The sequence below is a fragment of the Ammospiza caudacuta genome, chromosome 3, assembly GCF_027887145.1.
Source record: "Ammospiza caudacuta isolate bAmmCau1 chromosome 3, bAmmCau1.pri, whole genome shotgun sequence".
NCBI classification, from domain to species: Eukaryota; Metazoa; Chordata; class Aves; order Passeriformes; family Passerellidae; genus Ammospiza; species Ammospiza caudacuta.
The window spans coordinates 24837156-24862399 of record NC_080595.1 but is presented as its reverse complement, the minus strand read 5'-3'; the positions used below and the strand labels follow the sequence as shown (position 1 = coordinate 24862399).

The following is a 25244-nucleotide window of genomic DNA, read 5'->3' as shown; positions in this document are numbered from 1 at the left end:
GGAACTTTTGAGATAATTTGAATGTATCAGTTTAAACCCTAAATATTCTTAGTCTCTCCTTTTGCAATTCCTTCTAGACTCTCCAAAAGAAAGCAGAAACTATCCCCTGTCATGATCCTAGCCTGGAAGCAGCGCTTATGCTTTGTAAAACTTAAAGCCTTGAAAAGACAGATAGACCAGCATAGAAGAAATTGAGGCTGCATTCTATTTTATTTATTTATCTGAGGATCCAAAATAAGATTGCATCAGTTTTTTTAATGTGCCATCTGCATTTCAGTTATGAAGCTAATGAAAAATTGCAAATATCAGTAGCAGAGCTGCCTGTTGATGTTTTCAAAGCAATGAAAGAAGAAATGAAGGACTTCCAAAGCAGTTAAAACACGGGGCACAGGAGCTGTAGTTTGAGTTATTGTGCATGTGTCTGTCCTTGGTAACCTGTCTGCCCATCAGAGCACTTGGGCTTTATATACTCTGAGTGTCCTGGCAGTCCTAACTTGTACAGTAACATCCTGTGTCTCTTTTTCTCTTGCTGTGTCTGTGTCTCCTTTCTGCTTCACTCTGTCAGAAATAAATGTTCAAATGCACTTTGAACCCCTCCCCCTTCAGTTCTACCTGAATCTCCAGAGCAGAGAAATATTTATTAAATGAAAGATTTCTGTGAAAGACCTTTGACCACACCCTTAGCCAGACCTGTGCTTCACACAGACACCCACCTGCTGTGGCTGGGTGTGGATGTGTTGCAGCAGCCCCTGGACTGTGTGCACTCCTTGCTTAGGCTCCTGCTCTTCTCCCTCTTTTGGTTCTGTACTCAACTCCTGGAAGGAGGGATTTTGTTTTGGCCAAACTTTCTCTTACCGGGGAGCATTTTCTCCAGGGACAGGACAGCTCCCTAAGCCAAAAGGATTTTTTATAGTGGTTTTTATCCTTCATAAGCATTATTTGGGAGGAGAAAAACAAATAAATTCTAACTGCCCTTGTCACTTCTTTGTTCAAGCAGATTGGTCTCAAACTTTTATTGCTGTTTCCGGTGTTGAGACCCGTAAAGATTCCATTTCCTTCAGATGAACAGTTTTATGGACCCAGAACTTAGCTTAGCCTGATTGCATCTGAATGCCAGCTTTTGTCTTAGAAAGGGTGGCAGATATGACTCATTAGTAAGTCAGTTCTGCAGAACAGCTGTTTGCATAATTCTTCCAGTCTGTAATATCTAGGAGCAAAGAAAAACCTTCTTCTCTGAACGTGCTTGTGTAGATACATGCATATATATGTGTATGTACACCCAGAGAATTTATACACATAGAAACCCATGGGGTTTGTGATGCATATTTATAATAGAAATGTTGTTCATTATGTTTCTGCATGTTTTTAGTTTAAGTAGCTGTGAAAGAGTGAAAAGAATCCTTCAGTACTTCAGTATGTGGGGTACTAGTCCCCAGTGTAGAACACACTCATATGTTATACAAACTGAAAAGAAAAACAAGAAGTCACAGAATTATAATACAAATATTATTGCAATCTCTTTCAACATCAAGGCCCAAAACCATGTGTTTTGAGGCTGAAGAGTTGTTTGTTAAGTGTTAAAAGCATCCTGGTGTGCCTTTGAACTGAGAACTAGGATTTCCATGGCTTGTAAACCAAAGCTGAAATAAAAACACAGGACTTGTGCAGTAGCTGGGCCATATGAGGTGCATCTTTACACTGTAAAGGGAGAGTGCCCTTGTCAAATGGCAGCAGAACTATAGCAGTGAAGGAAGAAATCCAGGCTGAGAAATGGTTTTCAGAAACTTTGAGGCACATCTGACTTTTTTTACACCACTTGTCAAATGGCTGCCAGGAAGCACAAGCTAACTCCTGACAAGCTGGGTAACGAAAGAAAGCACACTCTGGATCTCATCAGAAGCATAATTTGAGGTGATTCTATTTTAATCTGAAGTAGGAGAGCTGAGAGTAATGAACTGTTGTGTTACATCATTTCATATAAGTGAAGTGACTGGAAGATGGTACAAAAACATGTATTCAGAGCCTGGTGTGGAACAAGGAGATGAGCATTGGAGTGACTGGTTTGACACATACTTATTTCTGCCTGATTTCCATGTGAGACAACAGTTGACTACCAGAGGCCAGCCTTCATACTTTATAAACTCTCCCTATTTTCCCGTGTCTCTGCATCCACTTAGTGGATGTGGCTCTCTGGCCAGCAGGCTGCCTTTTCTCAGTCAATGCCATTGACTCCTTGCAGGGTCAGAGCACCAGAAGATGAAATCCCTGACCTAGAATTGTCTTCTGTTCTCAGAAAATGACTGTGCTGTTCAAAAGGCTGCTTTATCTCTTGTTTTGACAGAAGAAAAGCCACAGTATTCTATGTCTTAATCTGCAAAGTAAAGTTCAGCATGGCCTCTACAGAGAGATGCCTGCATGACCACAGGAATAACACAAAGCTGCAGAATGAATTTATTAGAAAGTGTTTCTAAATTATATAGGAAATGAAATGTTGACATTTAATTAAAATGTGATTTGTGTTCTCATGCTCCTTTTCCCCGTGTTCTGATTTCAAGCGAAAAATGTGTGGTGTGAAAATAATGTTAATGTGCTTTTGGAGCTCTGCTCATGCCTGGCCTGTCCACTCTGGGCTCAGTCATCTCTGCCTCTTTTCTCTGATACTCTGCTAAAGCTTGTTCCCAAAAGTGGCTGCAAAGCCAGCTAACTGGGATGTGTGGGTGTAGTGCAAGTGAGGACTTGGTCTCAGACACACTTCATGCCTATCCTAAGATACAGTACAGGGGAAGCCTAAGAATTCACCTAACTCAAAAATGGGAATTTTCTAAAATTTTAAAATGTGTCAAAATTTTATCTCGACTCTCTTCACTATCAAGAAAAAGGGCCTGGTTTTTTTCACCATTATAAAGATAATTAAAGAAGAAAAACACATTACTGTAAGTGTAACTTATATACTGTAATTTTAGAAAACATTGTGCATAGAGGCCTTGTTTGGGTGCCATGGGCTGGGTGACCCACCCTCTGCTCAGTCCTCACTCACCTCATATGAAACAAGTACTAGACAAAGACTCTGGAAGATTGTAAGACAAGTGAAATAGTCTGCATAGTTTATGAATTTAATCTGTCCACATTCCTGTTCTAATGCTGACCAATTCTGTAGTGTTGAAACAAGACTGATTTTTAAAACAATTTATTTTGTATATGGAAAAAATACTAGAAAAATTGCCACTGAGGAGGTCAGTTAACTTTAATAATGGAAAATAATTTTTAGAAGTCAAGAAGTTCCCATGTTAAAATCACACAAAGTGTTTAAAGGCTGCAGCACATCATAACTGTACAGATTATAGAGTTTCCATGATTCTGCTTTTGGATTCAAAATGCACAGAGTTACTGTCACTAGTATTTCAGTTAGGAGAAACCAAAGGTATCAAGAAATTAGGGATGGAGGGAGAGAAGGAAGGAAGGAAGGAAAGGAAGTGGCGGAAGGAAGTGGCGGAAGGAAGTGGCGGAAGGAAGTGGCGGAAGGAAGGAAGGAAGTGGCGGAAGGAAGGAAGGAAGTGGCAGAAGGAAGGAAGTGGCGGAAGGAAGGAAGTGGCGGAAGGAAGTGGCGGAAGGAAGTGGCGGAAGGAAGGAAGGAAGTGGCGGAAGGAAGTGGCGGAAGGAAGTGGCAGAAGGAAGTGGCGGAAGGAAGTGGTGGAAGGAAGGAAGGAAGTGGCGGAAGGAAGTGGGGAAGGAAGTGGCGGAAGGAAGTGGCGGAAGGAAGGAAGTGGCGGAAGGAAGTGGCGGAAGGAAGTGGCGGAAGGAAGTGGCGGAAGGAAGGAAGGAAGGAAGGAAGGAAGGAAGGAAGGAAGGAAGGAAGTGGCGGAAGGAAGTGGCGGAAGGAAGTGGCGGAAGGAAGTGGCGGAAGGAAGTGGCGGAAGGAAGTGGCGGAAGGAAGTGGCGGAAGGAAGGAAGTGGCGGAAGGAAGTGGCGGAAGGAAGGAAGGAAGGAAGGAAGGAAGGAAGGAAGGAAGGAAGGAAGGAAGGAAGGAAGGAAGGAAGGAAGGAAGGAAGGAAGGAAGTCAAATTCATGACAAGTGAAGTTTGCAGTAGTAGTAAGACATCAGTCAACAAATAGGCTGAAGGACCATGAGTTAAGGTGGCAGACAGCTCTGACAGTGAATAACAAGCCTGTTATTTGAAGGCTAAGGCTGAGATCCTGTCCCTTAGTGAAGTCAGTGGAGCCCAGGTTTTCATTCAGTGCTAGAGAAGTGCTAATATCCAATCCCCCGGGTAGGTTTGTGTGGTGGACATGTCACAAAGATGCTGCCCTGAAATTATTGCCCTGAAATGCAAAAATGTTAGGAGTTATGCAATATATTATTTTCTTCTTAAATTTTTCTTGGGAATAGTCTTAGATGATGACCTTCTTATGATTGCTGACCAGACTAGTAAGAAGTCATCCTCTGATCCGAAGAACTGAAAATGCAGCCATCCTTCCTGAAAAAGCTGCAGGCAACATTCAAGACTTTATGAGACAGCAGTGTTGACCTCAGCAGACCAGTAACCTTGCCCACCTCTTGCCCCTGTTAGTCAGGAACATTCTCACAGATGACTCTGAAGGAATGAAATGCAGCAGCTTTGTTGGTATCTAGTCTAGCTTCTCCAAGCATGGTCACAGCCCAGAAGAAAGCATAACGTGTGTTTGGAAACAACAGCCCAGGGATGATGAAGGCATCATCTGGCCCTTTATGACTAAAACTATGCTGAAAACAATCGACAAATTTACAAATGTGAATCAGTAAATGTACAAAGAAAATCAATGAGAAATACTGGCAGTTAAAAAAAAACTCTTTAAAAAACTTATATATATAATTTTATTCTTAAATTATATGTGATGTACAACAGGTTTGTTTAAATAGGTGAATATATTATTTAATAAAAAAGAGTGTTCAGTTTGGAAAGAAAGAGGAAGCTGAGTGGTCTGTAAGATCATTAATTTCTTGAAGGAGACAGATCAGAAATTGCTATTCAAGTGTTCCTCATAACATAAGAACTTTAAAAATTATTTTGAAGTACATACAAACTCTCAAAAGGGAAATATGCTTTAAATGATCCACAAGTAATTTGAAGATCTTACTGCCACAGAATGACTTGGCTCCGAAAAATCAAATGAGCTCCAAAAGTAATTAGATAAATAAATGGCAAAGCAATTCACCCAAGCCAATCTGAACACCACGATGCAGATGCAGCCTCCTACTCAGAAAGTCCCTAAAAGTGTGCATAGTCAGAACTTAGGAGGCTGTGTGAAAAGGAAGCATCTCTGAAAGCAGCCCTGATTATTTTTCTGATTAGCAGTTGGATAAAATCAGAGACATAATAATAGTGGCTAATTGTCTTTTGAAGGCATCTGTTGTGCCTTGGGCACTTTTGGGTTAAACTGTATTTTTTTTTTTCCAGGAAAAATGTAGGTGTGGTAGATGAAGTCAGGAAATGCATAGCTGTAGTGGGTTGTTGAGCAGTTTAGATTGGAACACCTTTCATATAAAAGGCCTTGAGGTACATATGGCTTCAAAAATGTGCAGTGATGGTAAAAGCCCTGAATTTTACAAATCCATTTTACATCTGGATTTGTATAAAACTTGGTCTTGCTGGACTGTCTGAACAGGTGCATTGCTCGGGGAGCACCTTCATCCAGTACAAGAAACGGTAATGAAACAAGAATGGTTCCAAAATTGACATTGATCCAGTGCTATATGATAGAATGTTCTCACTGGAGAGTGCTCCCATGTGCAGGTACCAGGATTTGTGATGGCAGCTCTTAGTGCCCTGAAATGTAGCAGCACTCAGTGAGCCCTGTGCAGCACAGCACACTGATTCACCCTTCCTTGTAAATCAAAGGAATAGCTGTGTTGTGTAAATTATAAAATCAATTCAGCTGAGGGTTTTCACATGCCTCTTAGTCTGGTGTGTCCCTTCCCACATGGATGGAAACACCTGTCAGTGTCAGTGCTGCTGCATTTGCTCCTGCCAAGCTGGACATCATGCACTAATGTGGAAGATTTATCCTTCCAACACAAAGGAGAATTAAACTCTCACCCCCCTCACTTTCCCCATGCTTACTCCTTCCTCAGTAGGATTGAAAATTCCACTTCTTTGATGTCTGTCTCTCTGTTATTTAAAAAAGAAAAGTTAAAAAAAAGAAGTTAAAAGTTTGTGTAAGGTACCCCAGCTGGTTTTCTGTTGACAGCCCTGGATGGTGGAAATGGTTTAGGTTTGGCAGGAGGATCCCTGTGGCTGCAGAGGTGCAGCAGTGGGATCAGAATGGTTCCTTTTGTGCATCTGAGCTTTGAAAGGGGCAAACTGGAAATGTTGGATTTAAGCTGGATTTCATGTTGGATTTAAGTCCCATAATAAAAAATAGATATCCTAGTTAATCCCACATTGTTACTTCATCATCTCTGTCCAGATCAAGTGACTTCTGTGGACAGTTGAGTAACGGAAGGGTTTTAATTTCCAAATAATCAATGTATTTTGGAACTGAAAAAATTCTTACTACTGTACAACACTGTTCCTCTGCAACAGACTGCCTGAAGGGAAGATGGCTCTGGTCTTTCCTATCACTGAATATATTTATGTACCTAATTATTGTTGTACGTCTTGCCAAGCAGGAACTACTAGTCAGTTGAAATGCTCATTTTCACTTTGTGATATTGCTTCCTCTGTTTTTCTTTGGTTAGACACCAATTATCACAAGTATCATAATTAGAAATAAATCCTGTTTTAAAGTTTGAGAATTAAATGAAAACTTATACTTTTAAAAATATTTATCACAATTTTAAAAATACTTTTTCTTTAACTCAAATACCAGTGTATATCTGCAATTGTGATATAACAAAACAGGAATACATTTTGTAATAAGAATTCACAGTAGTTGAAACTGCTGAAAGAAGAAAAGGCCAATTTCTTGAGACTATGGATGTCACTAGTGGCAAGCTCGTTGATTTTATTAGTTAGGACTGAATTTTTCAAGAACATTTCTGAAATATATAGTTGCATAGAGATACATGTTTGATATTTGACTGAATTTTTGCTGCTATAGTGAAAGTTGTATAATTGTATGTGTGATTGCTTTAATTATTGAAATGTCTGTTTTATAAGAGTGTTTCATTCTTTGGAATTAATTTGATACAGAACAATGCATGGGCATTTTTTTCTTGGTGTTTAAAATGACTGTTTTTAAGAAGTCCATTTGCTTGCCTAACACAGCACAGGAACATTGTGGGAATCTCATTATAAATTTTGTCTAATGCATGTTTTCTTCACCAAATAGTTACAGCAGTAAAAATAATTGTGTTTGTCTTCTAACTAAGATAGAAATATCACAGATTTTTCATTCTCCCCAATGGTCTGGACTTTACAGCTGTTCTGAATTGCCTGGGGTGGTTGCTGAAGAATGAATTGTAGCCTGATGGAGTGAAAAAGCTCGAGTAAAGCAACACAGATCCTTTTCTGGTTTAGTGCGTGCATCAAATAAATTATTTAATCAATTTATTGTTTAATATATATATATATGAATACAATTGTTTCATGAATATTGACAAAATCTTTTTAAACTTGCAGCAAGTAGTGGCAGCAATAAATGCAGGAATCATACCTTTAGGAAACACATCTGCTCAGAACAGTCACTGGGACTTGGGAAGTTCCTTCTTCTTTGCTGGCACTGTTATTACCACCATAGGTAGGACACAGCTTATTATCTTTTTATATTCAATGAGCTGAAACTCTTGATTTCCAGTGTGTGCATATATCTGTTAATGGTAAATCTTCCAAATCTTCTGTCTTAAGTAGAGAGTTATTTTCTAGCTGCAGGGCCAGAAATAATAGCTGTCTGTAAAGGAGCCCTAGCTGAGTGATTTTTCTGTAGGAAAAAAATGTTGCTGTACATTTCTCTCAAGTAACTGGAAGAGGTTGTGGAAATATTTTCTGGGGAAAATTTGGTCAACTGTACAGTCACAAGTGTTAAATAGGGCATGATTTAAAGCACATGTGCATTAAACCATGACTGAGATGTATGGAATTAAAAGCCTGTATTCTCCCATTTGATGTTTTTACTTTATGTAAATTCTGAAAGAGTCACTGTCTCTCTGAGCAGGTGTAAAAAGAAACAGTGTTTGGTATTTAAGTTTCTTCCCTTTGACTATTGTACACATGGTATGGAGTTAAAAAAATTAATGTAGCTCATAGCTCACAAAAGGGTATTCACAAAGAGATGGAAATTTGGAGATGAAATCATGAGAAAAAAATCGAGAGTAATATATAAGGAATTGTAGCATCTTCACAATAATTATCATTACATAATATTTATATGCATATTGTGGTGGAAGAGGATGTTCTTTTCAAGTGTTGTCTGCACCTTTTTTCTTTCTTTATGTAGAAGTGCATAAATACCATATTTTTTGTGTGTTTGAGTATAAACATGTCTATATTTATTTGTATTAATATTGTGCCTATGTGATATTTTTCCACATCTAGAGTAACTGAAACACAGGTTTAGTGAAACCAGAGAAATTCTTACCTCCTTGATTTGCAGCAAACTTGCTGATTTTATAGTAGCACCTCCTCATGCTGATAAAAACCCTCAAGTATTGAAAAATCTAATTAAATTAAAGATTATAACCAAAAAGAGCAAGAACTTTGAAAGGACAGGTTTGTGATCAGTCTTATGTTATCCTCTTTGGGCAGAACTAAACTTTATGTTGTGAGCATCCCTGGTCCTATAGAAAATGCAGAATAGTTGTTTCACTTCCTAACAAGGATAAAAGTTAACATATGAAACGTGTTCAAGGAATTAAAAAGTTCAAAAATTATTTTAAAGCAGTGGGACATTTTGTCTCACCATCTTTTTTTCTAAGTAAAACTAAGGATTTTATAAATCAAAACGTTTTCTGATTTAATTTACTGACCTGATTCTACCAAGCCATGTGTAAGTCCAATTTGGAAGAGAGCAGAGATCTGCAAAGGCATCCAGGCCTGTGATCCACTATTCCCAAGAGGAAAGATATCCCAATAGGAAATACATTTGAAAATTAATATTTCAGGTAGTTTCTGCAGACCAGAGTTGACAGAAGCAGGTCAAACTGGGCAACAGTAAATATTTGTTTCAAGTTTTGTGATAGCAGCCTGAGAAAAAAAAAAATGGGGAGAAAAAAGTCTCCCATAAAATATTTTGGCTTTGGAGTGTCTGGGTTTCTTTCATCATGGACCCTTTCTGGTGGGAAGCTCCCAGCCAATGGTACTTTTGAGCTTTTCTCAGGATCCAAGGGAAGCAGGATTATATGGAAGCTGCAGTGTATTGGTGTTGTCTTTATGCTGTGACCCACCTCACCCCTGGCTCCCAGGGCTCGTGGTGTGACACGAGGTGGTGCTGGGGTGGAAAGCACTTGGAAAAGTGAATTACCTGGGAAAAGGGTGGTGAGTAGAACAGCTGGGTGTGCTTTCCCTTAATCTTTGGATTATTTTGTGCCAGCAAGTGATTTTGCGTTCAGAACAGTACCTTTGAGTATATGAGTAACTTTTTGAAAATGAAGGCATTCCTTCCAGCTAGAAGGCATATGGTAATAATAACTTGATTTCTCAAGAGAATCAAAATGTGGTTTATGAGCATCTCCAGAGAGCTGCCATAGGTTTCAGAGAAACACTACAGATATTCTCTGTGGACAAAGACAGGTCTATGTGGATTCATAGAATAACTTTACAGAAATAATTTGTGAGACATTTGATAAATATGAATAAAATTTGTAAATATTACATCCTTTAGTCCGTATACCTTAAGAAGTACTTGCAGATGAGAAAAAGGATTACTAGCATTTAGAGACAATGATGGCTTTCCAGCAGGTTCTGTTGCAGCAGATTTTGTAGCTTTCCACACCACGTATTACTATTAATTTTACCATATCACTTAGCCCACACTCTTCCTGGTGATATGTAAGAATCTAAGACATTTAAATGGAACCAGTAGTCTATGAATAGAATTTCTCAAACCTTCCTTTAATGAAAGCAAAGCCTTTCCTTACTGGCAGTAGCACTTGCATCCCACAAATATTTGGTTTCTGGGGAGAGGATAATAAATAAAGCCTTTAGCATCTGCCTAAGCAATAAATAACTGCTTTGCAGTTACTGTTCTTGTTGTATCCCTGTAGTGAGCACTGATGTGAAAAATATTGGCTATCTGTGGCTGCTGGAGCAGACTAGAACCATCTTCTGGATCTGCTGTAGGTTTCTGAAAGGTTCCATTATGTCTCTAGAGTTCCAAAGCCAGCTCACACAAACAGAGGCAACACTTCAGAAAACGTGGCTTAGTATTTATGTAGCATTTTTTGAAATCTGTTATAATCCTTCATGCAACTCAGTAAATGTTACAGTGCCTAATACAAAATTAGCAAAATGAGGTTGAATAGAATATGATGTGATACTGCTACTAGATCTTTTCCAAAAAGTGGATTTAGTTGACAGTCTTAATCAAACAGTTTCACAAGGCTTTCTTTAGAACAGGTCCCTGGTTTTAGCTTTGCATTTACTACTGTGATGCATCACAGAACTTGTTTCAGGAAGCGTTATAGCTTTGGCTGGCTTAGTTGGATGGTTTTGCTTGTGAATATGTTTCCAGAACAAATATACCTCATCTCAACAAAGAGATGTGAAATTGCATGATTATTAGTCTGTGCATATGGAATGGTTTCAGACAGTCTCTTAGAGGGAAAAGGGTAACAGAGGTAAATAGGAATATGAAATTATCTATGAAGAATATTGTTGCATTGTTCCCTGGGATACTGTGCATGCTGCAAAGTACAAAAGAACCTCTTTTTGTCTACCTGAAAATGTCATTATCCAGTCAGTCCTTCTCCAAGACCACATGACCAAAGAAAAGAAAAAAGAGGGTTGAGGAGAAAAGCAAGAAAAATGGTAACTTAATCATAAAGCTGGAGATATCGCTGAGGAGGAAGGGAAAATAACCTGTATGCCCTTTTTTTTTTCCTTGCCTGTCTTTTTGTTCTGAGTTCATTGCTGGTAGTGTGCATGGTTTGTAACCTCTGGTTCATTTCCTTCAATAGGTAACTGAACTTAGAAATGGGCATACAGACACAACCTGTACACACCCCAATTTTCCCCAGATTTATGTTTTAGGGGTGAGGAAAGTTTTATATTGCAGCAGAGTAAAAAAACCAGACCCATCATTTTGAAGCTTGAGACTGTTTTTTCATTTTACTGTGTCCAGTAAGATGAAAAAACTAAGAAGACTTGTCAAGGCCTTGAGCTCAGCAAGTTGTTTTCCCAAATGTCTGGTGTCTCAGCACGTAAAAAATGCAGTGTCCTCTGTAATACAAGAAACTGCATTGTGAGAACCTCTGCTAGCCTGCTATGGATCTTCATCTAAAAGAGCTGCATTATTTCCACTCTTATTCCAGATAGCCTTATTCCAGTCATGATTTTTTCAAGCACTGCAAGGTAGGCATATGGGAAGAGTGTTCATTCAGGCTCCTGGAAGCTGGAGTGCCTTGGATGGCAGCTGAGAGCACGGTGGCAGTGCCAGCAGCCTCGCTGGTAGCTGTGGTTTGCCGGAGTGCATCCTTCCAAACAGAGCTCCTTCAGTACCTGAGCACTAGAGGATGCATCACAGCCCCATGGATGGCCAAATCCAACTGTTGCCAAAAACTGCCTCCAACAAATCCAAAAAGGAAGAGCACATCATTTCTTCTTGTCCTTTTCAAATGTCCCGGCAACTTTCGTTGCCACCAGCCCTTGACTTTTGAACCCAACATCTCGTGTTCCCTGGAAACTGAACCTCTTGAGAAGTTTACTTATGACTAATGTCTTTAATTTAGGGTCATGAAGTTAGCTATGGGAATATGGGCTTTTGGGGTCCAAAAGTGTAAGAACCATTATTAAAGTGTGCGAAAGAATATGAATACAAAAAAAAAAAAAAAACCAACAACAAAAACCTAAAAAAACCCAATACCAGAAAAAACCCTAAAAAACCCCACCAAACCAAAAAACAAACAAACCAAAACAAACCACAAAAAGAAATAGAAAAAGAAAATAAATTTGTAAATATTTACATTTTAGGGAACTGATGTGAATAGCAAGTAGCTAAGATACTGAAAAATTGATTTATGTTTTTGACTAGAAATTTCAACCTGATTTGTCATTTTTAAAGCTGCAATTAGTTATGTAGCTGCAAATGCAATTTCACTTTAAGGAACCAATCCTTCTGTCATTTTCCCACTGGCTGGACAAAAGATTTGCTTGTGAAGGCAGGGTATTTTAGAAAGTCTTATTACATTGCTTTTTGATTTGAAACAATAATAAAATCCTGCTGCTAAAACTGTCCCTTCTGGCACCATTCCACTGCATTTTTGAAATACAAGGTAACAGAATAATGTGCTGACAACTAAAATATACAAAACACTTTCGACGTTACAAAAAGACAAATATTTTTTATAAGGAGATGTGTTACCTATTATGTCAGATAATCATAAAGCTAAAAATGTGCAAATGACATTGAAAAATTTCTTCTCCTAGTTCAGAAAAGTAAGAAACATTACATGCTTATCTTAGAACATTTACTTTTTTTATTTGTTTGTGCCACCAAAGAAGAAACAAGGATTTTGAGGATGAGCATAAAAGCTTCATTTTACAAGATTGCAGCTTATCAGAGTGTAAACACTGGGATTTCTGTTAATGTAATTGTAAGAGAAGAGAGAAGAAGCAAGCAAAAGAAAGTGAAGTGCTAATGCTGAGGTAATTGAGGAGGGGATTGGAGAAAAACTCCTGAAATTAAAAAAATATAAATACATATGCCTGAAAAATATTCCTATATGTGATTTTTCTCCATCATGTCAGTAATTAAATCTGCATTTGTGTCCATTACTTAAATGAGCTTAACTCTTGATGGACATTTGAGTATAGGGCTTCCAAGGACCTGTTTCTTTCAGGGCTCCTCTACTAGAAATAATCTTCATCAAGGCCAGATGGAGTATCTCAGCCTCTACTGATAGCCTGGCTGCACAGGTCCAGGCTTCACAGAGCTTCTTCAGGAGTTTGTGTGTGGCAAGGCTGGGTATAAGACCAACTGCAGAGCAATGCAGGAAAAAAAAGTGGTTAAAATTTATGGTCTGTGAAAATGTGGTAGTAAGAGACATGCTACAGAGGTCACTGGGGAATGAAGTGGAAATGCTCCTTCCCTCTCTTGCTCTGCAGAGGACTCCCCTGAAAACTCCTGCTGCTCTCCTGAGAGCCACGTTGACTCTCAAAGTCTGTTAAACATGTATATCTCATCTGATAAGATGTCAACAGAAAGAATTTTTAGGTTTAGAAAAAATCCCCCTGAGATCTCTTCAGAACTCATTCTTTCCTCCAGGTTAGTGTTGTGCTTACCTTCCTGTCCCTGTGCTGCTGTCCTTAATAGTTGTTGGAACTAAATTAGGGTTTTAGTCTCTCTTTGCTCCATTCTAATTTATTTCCTTTGCTTCTTTTGTTGCACTTTTGAAGAAGTGTCTGAATTTGACCCAGTTACTGGCTGTTGACAAATAGTGCTTCAATTGTGCTCTGGAGAGACCTGTTAGGGTTTGGCAACACAATCCTCCAAATATTTCATCTGAACTGAGCATATTCTCTCCCAGGGCAGTAGTGACTAAACAAGATTTCCTCTGTAATTATTTCTCCCAGGAAGAGTGAGTTGAAAGTGTATTACCACTATGCCCTCAATTTTCTCCTGCATTTGCTCAGGCAGTGGGAAAGAGAGCTTATCTGACTTGAATACCAAAGAATTATATGTGGGCTGGACAAGATACAGGAGCAATAATTAGGATAAGACTGCTGAGAGCTAGGGAACCTGGGACAGTGGTGGAGAAAGGACGATGTTGAAGAGCTGAAAGGAAATTATATTAGATGAAGAGCTCAGTTAGAGACATTGAGGGCTTGTATATCAGAAAAATTGAATTAAATTGAATGAGCAAATCACAGAAAGCAAATTGAGCCTCACTGACCAAAATAACTGGGATTAAGAAAATACTGAAAATTGCCAAGGGTAGCTCTGAAATTGAAAAAGTGCAAGTTTATGGAATGACACACAGCTTTAATTATACAGAGAAGTGACTTTTTTTCCCCCCTACCAGCCCTGGTTTGATGCACAGGAATCTGATGTGCAGGCATATGGCAAATTGCAAGCACTTGCATGTCCTGTGGGCCATATTCAGGGGCTGATGTTTCTGGTGATATTGTTACTTTAAGTTATCAGCTATATTAGAACAGGTGAGGGTGATGTAGCCTCTTAGTTGTGAATGTTCAAGGGAGGTTTTTTTATCTGTTAAGTAATGAATTCTGGACAAGAAATTTGGCAATGGATGATATGAAGGGATGCTGTCTTTAGGGAAGGTGGTGGCATCAGTGACATTTCATATATTTGTTGACCTGATCTTTCTCTTCACAAATTTTTTTTCTTTCAGAATTTAGATTCAGAGCTAACTACTTTCTTTGCTTGTAACACTGAGTTTCTGACTACATTTGTGTTCTGGAATATTTTTTCTGACCACCTGGAATGTTCTTCTACACTGATGTGACTTCATTAAAATAAGTTTTTCATAAAAAAAGCCTTTTAAATGTCTTTGATAAGCTTCCTGCTAGGCAGCACTGACAGTTTTGTTTTGGTGTGGTGTCTATTTATTGCTGGATCTTGCCAAGCAAGAAGGCAAACATACCATTTTTGCAGTTTGATGTACTTGCACTTTTTGAGCTTTTATCTTTTTTTTTTTTTTTTCCCTCAAAACCTGAAAATAGTTGTGTTAAAATAAATTGCCAGGTTTGCAGCTTTCCATCACTCCATAGCCTTTGGTAATTTCCTAAACAACAGGCTATGCTTAAAGCAGTGCTGCTTAGAACTTCAAGTCATGTTGTGGAGTGAAAATGTCAATTTGTCAGTTGTGACAGTCCCCAATTCACACTGCAAATGAGCAGTGAAGTTTTCACAGCTTTCTCTGTTAATTCCAGTGTGCTAATGAAATTGAATTTTGTTTTCTTTATTCAGATTTCTCATCACTGGCTGATTAGAAAATGGTTTCTGAGTCTCCTGATCATGTCCATTTCCTTTCCCAGGTTACGAAAGCTTGTTGCTATCAATAAAGGAAAGGATGCAAGGAAGAATTGCCAAGTAGGGTTACACTGTGTGCAGAATGCTAGGATGAATGGCATTATTTCCTGCTCCCTTTTTGTTTATTTTTGTAATTGAATAAGGAGTGGTGCAACCAACCATGAGAACCTCAAATCCTATAAGCAAACAGTGGCACAGGATTTTGGAAAACACTGAAAAAGCCAGAATGTTTTGTGCTTTGCCTCTACATCAGGGTCATTGAGTGGGTAAGGTTTAGAGGCCAAAATAAAAGCACCTGTTCACAGTGTGTGTCCCCTCAGGATGGTCTGTTGGTAACTTTTGACCATATTAAGATGTTTATCTTTATGTGCTGCTTCATTCACATCTGTTTCCAGTTTGTGTAGTTGAGCTGCTGAGCAGAAGTGGCTTTTAAAGAGGGAAAGGCAGCTGTAATCCATCACAGATTTGTTAGTTTGTTTTTTGGTTTGTTGGATTTTTTGGGCCTTTTTTTTTGGGGGTGGGGACTCATGACATAAGACTAGCATGGGGACACGTAAGTTGTCCTGAAAGCAAAGTTCACTATCAGCTGGAATTTCTGCCTACTGATCACCATAGAAAGTAGACACTTTTTAGGTACTTCTAGCATGGATCTGGATGTTGAGCAGTTTTTGCAAATGTGGCTGAATTGCATGTGCTTTTTATACCAGGTGAGTACCTGCCTAATATAAGTCATACTCTGTTTGCCTATTGTGTTAATCTGAATGTAGGATGAGGTGGTTTATCTCCCTGAGAACTAAGATCTGAAGAAGGTTGCTTGTGTTGTGTTGAGGCTTTGGTTGATGTACACATCACCTGTACAATTCCCCAGTGCCAGGAATGTCCCTTGGCATTCTGGCTGGTGACAGCAGGGTAGGCACTGGTGCTCATGGGGCATAGCTGGGCCTGGATATTCCAGTGGTGTGCTGAATTGGAGAGCTAAGATGTGCTTGAGGAAGGGGCTAGGTAGACCCTTTAACCCATATTCACCCAAATGTTTTCATGCAAACTTGGCTGTACCATTCCCAACAGCTGGTCAGGGTTACCAGCTGATTCTGTTTCAATGATTCAGAAAGATAACCTTTTTCCCCCCTCCCAAGAATATAGAAAGGATGTAGTACTGATAGTGTAAAAGACCTGAAAGGTTTCTTGAACTGCCCCCAGTATAAAATCTGCTGCCTTGTGCCAACAGCATTATGGAGTAAAATATCATTCAAGTATAACTACAGCAAATAGGAATACCCATTAGCATTTCATGAAAGTGTTTCCTTTTTATACAATGAGAGCTCTCTATACTTTATAGATTTCTCGTTACTGTCATCAGCTTGATTCCATTAAAAAAACCTTGAAAACCAGAAGGGAAGCTGGGTAGAAATACAGCAGGCAAAGGGGAAATTAACAAAATCCATTAACATTTTTTCAGTGATTTTTGTCTGTGTTGAATCCTCTTGTGCTTTGGAGACTCTCCCCCTCTGGTGTGATCGTTTTGCAAGAGCTTTATGAGTTGGCATGACTGCAAGCAAAGTTGTAGTTTGCATCTCAGTGTGTGTTAAAAATCCGTATTTTTCAAGAGTAAAAGTTGATTTCTACAACAACAGGCATTATATATGCAGATATATCAGACGATAAAGAGGATAAAAATTGATACATTTTGATTTATCTGATTTGAACTGCTAGCGCAAATATAATTGTTCAGTATAACATTACAGTCTGATGACTCCAATTTTTCATTTGGCAGAAGCAGATGGTTACAGAAGGAATGTTAATTGCAAATTAAAAGTAAGCTAGGTAGCAGGGAAGACTTGAGGCATGCATAATTTAGGTGATGATGTAGACAAGTCCTGTATGTGCTTACATACCTTCTGGTCATGCTGAGCTTTACCAATGTATAGATGCTTTTCCAGGTGTGAAAAAATGCAGTGTAAGCTAAAGAGAGGATAATTGTCTGCTCCATACCAGCTAAAATCAAATAAATTGTGTGGTAGTACAGCTATTAGCCTGTAAAACATATGATGAGTTATTCTCTTGCTCAAGGTGTTCTTATATTGAGTATTACTGGTTGAAATTTTAGTCTGGGCTTGCACAGCAGGATTGGGGAGAACATCTTTGTCCTTCTAGATAATGTACTTTGTGAAAATCATCCTCTTCTAGGTGAGACAGTTTCTGAGGTTTTTTTTTAAATTGTTTTTGTTTGGTTGTTTTTTTTTAAATGCAGTTAGAAATACTTTGTTTGTAAGAAATTAGTATCTTAAGTGTTTCGATTTTTGCTTCTGTGGGGACAAATCTGCAGACTGTTGCTCCTTCATGGCCTCACTGGAGGTGTGATTTCCTCCCTTTCCTGCACTTGTGTGGGATTCTGATGAGTTTTGCTGAACCAGTTACCAGAGCAGGGAGGAAGTCAAGTGTAATTAAAGACAAAGCACTACTTGATTTGGACATCTTTGCTGTGGTTGCTTCACAGCAACAAGACAAACTGCGAAAGTTCAAGTCTCCCTGGACAGAAATTGGTTCATGTTTTCAGTTAGCCTGCCTTACCTGCGGGGATCCTTACTCAAAACCAGTTTTCTGTCTGAAATCAGTAATTAAATATGCTCATATACTGTGGGTATGGGAGTATCACTCTAATATTTCGAGGGATAATAACAAAAGTATTTAGCAGGAAAAAGAACTGCAATCTTGAAAACTTAAAGGCTTTACAAAATTCAGCTATGCTGAGGTAGCATTTGATGCTTTGAATGTAAGCACTGTTTCCATTCCCCGAACTTGGTATTCTTTATAAATTTTGTGTTTTAAGTTCTAGTATCCAGTTTTAAACCTATATCTGGTTAAAGATGATGTGGTTTGAAAACACTGGTAGTGTTTTGTACCTGCTAGAATGTCATGAGGATTTCTGAGGTTGTAACCAAAAGGAATAACTCGATATGTTGGCTTAGCTCTTCCTTGTTTCTCATAGCCAGGCTCCAGCTGTGACTTCTGAATAATTGCTTCTTTGCTGTCATCCCATGTTGCTGTACAGATTTTTCATCTCATTTCCTTTCTCCAGGCTTATAATCTGAATTAAATACCTCTCCAGAATCAATAGACAACACTTGTTACTTGTGGGCCTAACAAATAAAATCTTCTGTCACTGGCATTAGTTGTGGAGTTTATTTTAGTTCAGGAAGGATTTTTCTTTTTGGTAAAGATAGATACTTGAAGGATCAGGTTGCTTTTAGTATTTGTTAGCATTTTGTCAACCTGTGAAAACTTCTTCTGCCTGAAGAGGCTCTGCATAGGAAGTAAATTCTCCTCTTTTCTACTTTTCCAAATTCAGAATATTTTAGTTGTCTTTTTTAACTTCTCAACCACCATCATTAGCCATAGTGAGGATTAATCATTCACCTGTGAATTTTGTAGACTTTGATTCTGAAGTCATGTTATTGGATCATGTATCAGTGGGGACTTGATCAGTTTAGCTGAATTCTTTGTAGAGTGTGGCACCAAACTGGTACTGGGGAAAACATGGATGGATGGATGACTTTGGCTTTCTTGCTGTGTGATGCATGGTGCTTGCCATCTGCGGTGCTGGTCTCTGTGCTGTTGTTTTCTGTCTTGTTTATTTTGATAACAAACTCTTGGAAGCAATTATTTTGGGTCATAAAGGTAACAACAGAGCCAAGCATCCCAAGTGTCTGGGTTGCTTAGTTTAACTGATGATGTGTTAGAGAGGTATCTTGGATTTTACAGTTAAAACTGCTAATTTTTATCTCCTAGCTCGGCAAAAAAAAAATTTTGGCATTCAAGTTCTCTCAGATTAAGGAGCTGTACAACTTTTAATTTACATAATCTATTTTTGTGATATTTCAATACTATTTTAAAAAATCCACAACAAACTGACTTAGAAAGACTGGAACTTTTTTTCTACTGTAGTGGCAAATCTTTCATTCTTACTCTATAATCTTTTAGTTAAATAAGATAAAGTAATGTCAGGGGCTATTAAAGCTTCTCATTTCAATTTTTAAGTAGGCAACATCCTTTATAAGCAAAAACTCCCTTTATTTTAATTGCTTAAAAAGGTCTTTGATTATACATTTTTGGCACCCACTCTAAAGTTCTGTTGGCAGTCTGAATATAGTCTTAGGTTTGGACATAAATATAGAATCATATAATTATAGAACAGTTAAGGTTGGAAGAAATGCAGTTCAAGTGTTAACCAACTAAACCATGTCCTCAAGTGCCACATTTATGTGTTTTTTAAACACTTCCAGGGACAGTAATTCCCCTGGGTGGCCTGTTCCAGTTCTTGACTGGAATATGCTGAAATCCTCAAATGCTGATATCATCAAATGCTTTTAGAAATCTGCCAGCATCATTGCTGGCTTAAACTGTTTCTTCTCTTCAGACTGGCCTGCAGATACCAATTCATGCATTTATTGCACCATAGATTGATGAATTCCCTCTGGTCAGAAAATCACAGATTACTTGCAAAAAGCCCAGCATTTGAGATTGTTGAACAGCCATGGTTGCTGCTTGGAGAAATGGGTGCATGCAAATACATCTCCTGGACTCTGGCATGTGTTAGGGCACCTAACAGAGTCGTGACAGGGAGCCTTGTGAAGGCCAAGAAACTTTTTTCGCTCTGTCTTGCTGTGGTGCTTTCCTGTTGGAAGAAAGGATGATAGATATGAAAGAACATGTACTGGGGACTGTTAACTTTGCTCCATGCTTTGGACAGCACAATTGGAAAGTGAAATACAACAGCCTGAGAAAGAACTTCTCTGACCATCTATCTGTCTACTGTCTAGTTAAAAACTGGCCAGAGAAAATATTCTTACCAGAACAAGAATCCATTATCTGATTCACTGCTCCATTATAGATCATCCAGACTGAGAAATTTTTAATTTTTGTCTCCTTATGGGATTTACTGAACTTCATCTGAGCCCTAAAGTGATGTTTTCTTAGGCTAGATAAAAATGTAATTTAGGTTTGCACTTGCCTAAAATGCCTTATTTTGCTATGAGATGGTTTGTAGATCATCTGTGTGAAGAGCCTTCTATAAATTTGTAATGACTTCTGATGAATATATTTTTCACCTTAGTCAATAGCTTTCAAATCTGTACTTGAGAGCATTTCATGCACTTGTCTGAACTTTTGACTGCTAATTAGTCATTGTTGTTAAATTGTTCAGAATTTTCACATATACAGACAAATATGAAAGGTAGATTTGATTGTTGAGCTAAACCCATAGACCCTTTGTCCACTCTAGGTCAGTGAAGACTTGGAGAGGTTGTTATTTGGTACCCTTTGGTGTGTGGTTTTATCTTGCCATTTTCAAGCTGTGCTGTAGCTATGACTGGGGTAAAAGGAGCAGTAGCCAGTGTGGTTCTGCAGCAGTAATTAGAGAAGAAATGAGTCAGTGCTATCAGAAGTGCACACATGTTATAACTGAGCAATTGCTGCAAGTAGAATATTAAGACTAAGATAGTTGTCAGATGGGAGGGAAGATACTGAAATGCAAGAATTAAAGATTTCATTGCTAGAGTCTTGTTAAATACATAGATTCACAGGTAACTCTGAAGCTGCAGAGTGCTTTTTTTGGTAGGTCTCACAGGAAAATAATGCTGGCATCCCTGCTGGTTTTGGGTTAGTGTACAGGGTAAGATGTCAAGTTTTTCTTCTTTATTTTACTTTTCTTTGAATTATTTTAGGAGGGAGCAATGTTTGCACCACTGCTGTGGTGAGAAAGCTTAATTGCTTTGATGTCCAAGTGCACACTATCAGTTTCTCTGGAGCTTGGTGCAGAAGGGTTTTTTTGTATTAAAGATCATCAGTGTGCTGCAGAAACCAAGGAATGTGCTCTGTATTTTATGTTGTATTCTGCCCCTGTGGTAGTGAGCTTGATGAACCTGCATGATAGTTTAACATGGAGAATATTCAATCCTATACAGAGAGAGATTTACAGAGTTTAAAACACCTTTGGAGATCAATGGCAACAATAGCGAAGGAGAGATAGGCAGGAAAGAAATCGGTAATTTAAAACATTAATTTAAAATTAATTTTTTAAATTATCTATAAAATTAAATGACTTTTCAGATGAGTCCAGTGAAGGTAGTTCATAAGTGTGGGAATGGTTGTATGCAGGAGTAGATTGCAGTAGGGTAAGATCACTATTACTCTGTGATGTATTAAGAGTTTGGAAGAATGTGTTTTTTAGGGATTTGTTCTTTTATGAGCAAGTCTTGCTACATACTGATAAAAACCATAGCAAATTATGATTGAGAAAAATGGCTGTAATATGACTTGAATTCACTAACAGGTGATTATTTTGTCAGAAGAGGTATGATTTGTAGAAAAGGACTATCTTTTACTACAGCCACTCAAAACAGCTGGAAGAAAAGATAAGCTTTTTGGGCTTTGCTGAGGAAGGCCTAATTTACACAAAATACTGTTGTTTTTCTAATTGTATCCAATGTTCTACTCAAAGACACTTTGCTCGCCTATCATTTTACTCCACTTATGTTCTTCTACCATCCTGATAATAAAAGGGCTCCCTAAGAATTGTTTGAACCATCTTGCAGGTATTGAGAGGCTTATGCCTCCACTCTTACAACAAAACATTTTAAAAGATGTATTGTTCTCACTTAATTTTTAAAATCAGATTTCCATAATGACATGATACTGCATCATCATAAAAATAGCAAGTACAGATCTGACAGTGGAAGTGTAAAGACCCATCTGTGCTACTCATTTTTTTCTCCCACCATGTTTTATATTTAATATTTAGAGCACCTCAACCTTATATATTAATTGTCTAATACTTCTCTGAGTGGTTACTCATGGACACTAATTAAAAGCAATCATCCTTTCTGTAATTTGCTGAAAGTAAGAGATCAGATTAAGAATAAATTAATTTGGAGATATGATGGCTAATGAAGCATAATTACTTGTCAGTCAAGACTATATTTTGTAGTACTTTGGTTTCATTTGAGATATCCCCTCTCCAGGCTCCATCTGACTGAACAAGTCCTGTCCTGTGCTCTGCAGCCTTGAGAGAGCAACAGAGGTGGGAATCAAAGAAATGCAGAGACATTTCCCTAGAACTAGAATTAGATGTTGATGGCAGGATGAGAGCCATATTCAGCTCTCATTAGCATTGAGAAATTTTGTATCTGACTTTTAGAGAAACCAACCCCTCATGAGTTGGTGGGAGTGGGAGGCTTTACACGGCGTGCTCTGTAAACCCTACGTTTGACAGACATCCGAATGCATGTGCATGGATATGGATATAAAAAGTTATCCAGCATGGAAGTGGCCTGTCAGTGCCAGGCATGGTGTGCTCCCTGCCAGCAGAGGTGCTTGCAGCAGTGAGCAGCATGTCTCTGCCGTGCTGTGTTTCAGACGAGTGACAAATATGTCACAGCATTGTTCCCGTCTCTCACAACTCCTGTGTTTGTAAGATGGTTCATTCACTGGAAGCAAAGATTGAACTACTTCATTCTCCCCCTCCAGTGAGTTCAAGGTTTTCCAAAAGATAATTTTTTTGTGATCTACTTAAAGCACCTGTTTAATGATGGGCCAGAGGAAGGCAGTACTGAAAGCTGTTGGAAGACGTGAAGGATTGCCAGATGCCTGCTAGAACAGTGTGTTGCTAAGTAGTCACACAGAGAGATGATGGAAACTTCAACTGCAGCCCTTCCTGAAAATGCTCCCCCAGAGAGCTGCTTATTAACTAACACCAAAAATTCATAACAAGGGAAGTTGAGAAAGCAGCTGGGATGGTGAATGCTTCACTGACAAGGTACCACTGGACACAGAGTAGTGCAAAGTGAGTTCTGTCTCTGGGGGTGCTGTGCCTCTGCCTGGCATACGGCTTCTGGAGAAATTGTAAAGGGGATACACATACAAAAGTGGGATGTTCCTCTGAGTTATCTGGAAACCCAAATCGGTGTTCATCATCCTGTGTTGGCTTCTTATTCCAGCCTCTTCCCTCCTCTCCTCATCTTTTGATAACATCATTTTTATGTTGGTTCAGCTACACCCACCTTTTCTGTCTGCCCCTCCTCTGAACTTATCTGGAAAAATGACCACAGAACCACCTTACCAGGGAAGGCTGCAGCCTACATCTGAATGAGGAAGGAACCTGGAGACAGCAGGGCCACCATCTGGGGATGCTTCATTTTATCACTTTTATCACCTACTTTTTGGGCTGGTCCAGTGGTAAGCGCCTAGTAGTAAATCCGTCACATAATGCACTGCATATGGCACTATCATTAAATATAGCTAGATATTAAATCAGAAAGAGATTTCTAGAGGAATTATAATCTAAACATTCCAGAGAGAAAAGCAGCTTTAACATCTGACAGTATTAATACATGCAGCTAGTAAATCTAAACATGAGTCAGATAGAATCATAGCCAACCATGGAAATTTAAAAATAATGCCTGTGTGACATGTGGTGTAGTTAAAATGCTGGGTCTTGAGCCTACAAACATCTGTGTGTATGCCTGGTTTGAGAGGCATGAGGGAGTTCTCTGTGAGTCACAGCCTTGGAGGACTCCTGTGGAAAAGGGGTGATTTTGAGGCTAGAAGACAATATGTGCATGGAAATATACCTGGATTCAGTATTTATGAGTTCAGTGATGCCTAACCCCAGAGTTTTTCACTCTCCTGTTTTGATCTGTGGTAGAGACATATGCTTCTCAAGGCTTTCTGTAGTCATGACATTTTGTTCTTGCTGTGAGGCACTCCAGGAATATTAATACAAATTAATTCAAATAGGCTGGAAAAAATAGTATCATTTTTTTTCCTTCAATCTGGGAAATACCACCAGGGTCGAGAGTAAATTGAAACTACTTCTATGTTTCTTGGATATATATTTGCTTAATTTCTTCAAATCTATGCCACTCTAGCTTTCTGTTGTTTATACTTTAGATTTTCATTATTTTATTTTGATGCTGCTAAAATATTCTCTGACAATCTGTCCTTTCATGTAGAAAGATTTCAAGTCCAATGCAATATCTCTGAGGGAGTTTTCAAATCCAACCCAAAGCTTCCTCAGAGCTACTGAGGAATTAGAACAACTTAAATGGAACAGTGAAAGACCTTCAGAAAATGTCTTTGTATGTAAGAATATGAAGACTTCTGGTATTTGGCTACAATCAGATGGATCAGCTATGCCATGGGAAGAACAGTAGGATGCAATCTGTGTACAACAAAATTCTTCGTTTCCTGATGGCACAAATAATGTATATTTAAAGGTTCAAACATATGTTTATACATATGTGTTTGCATTAAGGTGTTTTAAATATATGCATGTGTTGGCATCTCTCCAAGAAATATATGGCTTTACCTTTTAATGGTCACTTACTGTACCCACCTCCAGACAAATAAGTGTATGTTAACAGCTTCTGTTCAAACAGAAATTTCTCTTCAGATGGATTGCTCTCCTGCAAACAGGAAAGAGGCTGAACAGTTGTGAAAAATCAGAGCTCTCTTACATGCATTTCTTGCCTAAGATTATGTTCTGGATGATGTTTTGTGTGTTAGTTTACAGGCACCTGATACACCTTGGTAGTGGCTGTATAAAGTCTATTGACTGTATTTGTCTCTGGGATGCAAAGACAAAAATGATCCCCTCAGCTGGTATATATATAAGTAGAGACACATTTGAAACCTCTGGTACCTGAAGTTCCAGTCTGAACTGGAGTGACTGATGATTTCACAGCCAAATGTCTGCACCAATGCTGACCTGTGACTTGGGGTGTTGATGTGGTGACATTTTGGTCTTCTCTTTACCCTGCTATTTCCCTGAGTGGTGGCAGGGTGAAAGCACTTCATGCTCTGCAGTTTTGACTTCTGTAGCTCTTGGCTGACAGGTGAGCTGGAGTTTCTGATCTGTAGTTTGAGTGATAGCACGGTGATCTTGGATGCGTGTCATCGGTCCCTTTGAGAACAGCGAAGTGTTATGCAATGTCTCTGAGGGATTTTTCATGAGTCTTGGGAGGCCTAGCCAGGATCTAGTTTATGCAGGTCTAATCTCTGGTAGAAAAAACAAATGTATGCATCTTCTAGAAGAGAATGTCTTAGCAACTTTGCTGAGGCGGTCA

At 38.7% G+C, this 25244-nt stretch overlaps 1 protein-coding gene across 1 annotated transcript in view; it reads left to right on the top strand.

Moving 5' to 3' along the window:
* Positions 1–25244, top strand: part of KCNK2 (potassium two pore domain channel subfamily K member 2) — a 108283-nt gene that overhangs the window by 39613 nt on the left and 43426 nt on the right. The window contains exon 5 of the mRNA XM_058802032.1: positions 7599–7716. Coding sequence (XP_058658015.1) covers positions 7599–7716 — 118 coding nt within the window. The remainder of the gene's footprint in view (positions 1–7598; positions 7717–25244) is intronic.